Source organism: Oratosquilla oratoria, chromosome 5, assembly GCF_046742065.1.
Source record: "Oratosquilla oratoria isolate Oo_2021 chromosome 5, ASM4674206v1, whole genome shotgun sequence".
In the NCBI taxonomy this organism is placed as follows: Eukaryota; Metazoa; Arthropoda; class Malacostraca; order Stomatopoda; family Squillidae; genus Oratosquilla; species Oratosquilla oratoria.
Window position 1 is genome coordinate 76,971,557 of NC_134781.1, and position 2,500 is coordinate 76,974,056.

The 2,500-nt window shown below is 39.8% G+C and overlaps 1 protein-coding gene across 3 annotated transcripts in view; it reads right to left on the reverse strand.

Moving 5' to 3' along the window:
• The window catches only part of LOC143025574 (uncharacterized), a 38,090-nt gene that overhangs the window by 10,292 nt on the left and 25,298 nt on the right, over positions 1–2,500 (reverse strand). For all 3 annotated transcript variants that reach the window (XM_076185460.1, XM_076185461.1, XM_076185459.1), the window contains 2 exons: positions 2,044–2,179; positions 1,562–1,686 (listed from right to left, as the gene is read on the reverse strand). In XM_076185460.1, coding sequence (XP_076041575.1) covers positions 1,562–1,686; positions 2,044–2,179 — 261 coding nt within the window. The remainder of the gene's footprint in view (positions 1–1,561; positions 1,687–2,043; positions 2,180–2,500) is intronic.

Below are 2,500 nucleotides of genomic sequence, written 5' to 3' on the forward strand. Positions count from 1 at the left end.
GAGAGAGAGAGAGAGAGAGAGAGAGAGAGAGAGAGAGAGAGAGAGAGAGAGAGAGAGAGAGAGAGAGAGAGAGAGCGAGAGAGAGAGGAAAGGAGAAAGATAATGAGGGAAGGAAAGAGACAAAGGAAGCAAGAACGAGAGGAAGAGAACAAGAAAGAAAACGAAAACGAGGAAAAGAGAAAGGGGCATCGTTAGATATGTTCGGGTAGTGATGAAAAAAAAAAAAATCAACGACATAAAAACTTAATCTTTTCCCTCTACATATTGTTTCCCTCAGCCGAATAAAATCAACTGGCGTCAATTAGAAAAAATAACCAATGTCAAAGGGAGGAAAAACTCGGTCAAGGCATTCTCTGATCAACATTCATCGTCTCCTGTCGTATATTCCATATCAGGTGAAAAAAATCTACAGTTCCATCCTCTTTACAGAGAGAACCAGTGCCAACCATCTGAAATAAAATCGTCTGGCGCCAAGTAGTATGAAATAAATTACGTTTTCTGTTACCCTGATCAAAGTGCTTCGGGGTACTTTCTCCCTCAGCTCTGTGTCCTTCTGGCGCTAATGTCTCTTTCAAAAGGTTTAAACCCATTCAACTCCGATGACAAGATGTCTTGTCATTTGGTCAAATAAAACAAAAAATCATAAAACACCAAAATGTTTGATCAAACACCAGAAATATATGACGCCAGTCCTGGGTTAGCTGCGATCGAAGCGGGGATTGGGGTGAGTTTTTTCTGGTGTTTGATCAAAAAGTTTGGTGTTTTATGTTTGTTTGTTTGTTTTGACCAAATGACAAGACATCTTGTCATCGGAGTTGAATGGGTTAACCTCCTCGATACAATGGCGCTTACATAGGCTTCATGAAATGCAAGTGGATATACCAGGATGCAGGCGTAAGCGTCTTGATTATATTTACTTTGTAGTTGTAGCTGTGCTATCCCTTAATTCTGTGAACTGGATTGATCACGTTTTGTGTTTATTATTATTCAGAATGAAAGAGAACGAACAATACAGCAGTGACTTTATGTTTTATAACGCGAGTTGTGTGATGCATCGTACATTAGGCAACGCCCGTCATATATACGCGGCTCAAGTGAGTTCGTTTGAGAAGAAACGACTTAAGTTACAATATTCTATTTTTGGAATCTCCAAGTGTCAAATTACCTTTGCGTCATACATTGAGAAGCTGAATGACGAAGGAAGAGAATTTAAACCTATATGAATATTAGACATATTGTTGAATTGTAGACTTAGGGCAGTCTAGAATATTGTAGGCGAAGTCGTTTTGGTGCTTTTCAAATTCACAACATTTGACTAGAATCTTGAGAGCAGTTTTTTTTTTCTTTTTTTTCTCTTTGAGCAACAACATACTGTATAAAACAAAATGTGGTTAAGGGTGAAGAACAGTATAATGTCTACATCCTTTTGATGTAAATTAACAATAAAAATATTCAATTCAATTCAATTCAACTGGGGGTTTTTGAATTCTCGTTTTGGTCCATACCAGCCGATTCTATTCAGCTGAGAACAACTTCTGCCCCGAGATAGACTTCTACTCACAGGTCTTCCCCGTCAGGGAGCCACATTGTGGTTTGATAGTGTTGCCCTTAATGCCTTCCACTCGGTAGAAGGCCTGCACGCAGTTCCCGAAGCTGTCAGGAAGATTCAAGTCCACGGCTTCCACTCTGTAAATGCGATGAAGTATCTTTTAACTTATCCCATGTCGACATCTTGGCAGTAAAGTTCTCATTTGAAGTAATCTTGGGGGTGACTGGTTGTGAATGGAGTTTTGTAAACTGAAATCGTGGTGATGTCAAGATCACATGCTGTGGTAGTGTACGTGTGTGTGTGCGGGCGTGTGTGTATGTGTGTCTATATGTACGTGATAAACATCATAAAGTATTTCCTGTACATAAACTAGCACTGAAGAAGGGCTTTAGGATACTGCCTAAAGTCCTAAAAGATTCATTGCAGGTGTATTCCATTGTCATGCCCCTCACCCCCGTACAAACCCCGGGAAGACAAGAAACTGCTCTACTTACTTGAGACCACAATATTCTTCACTTCTCTTTATCACCCTGAAGGGACACGCTGCATTTGCTACACTCGCAAGCGGATATTTGCGACTTTGGAAAGTGGCCACTTCTTGCGAAGTCCTTTGATCACACGTGCGCACGACTGCAAAGGACACAGAACCACATAAGTCAAGGGTTTGTTGTGCAACGTGGGGACGGTGGAAGAAGAAAAAAATCTAAAAATGAAATTGAAAAAATAAAGAAAAACTGGGAGATGTTATGGGACTGCGAGGCACTTATGATGGCCTAAAGGGAAGTAGGATTTAGTTAACGTGAGGAAGATTGAGAAATAAGGCGAAAATGGAAACATAATTAGGAGGAATGCTGTTAAACATACGTGATTGATAAAATGGAGTGGTTAAAATATTGAGCCTAACAATTTTATCCTTGTGGTTGTGATTGATTGAATTAGTGGTAAATCATT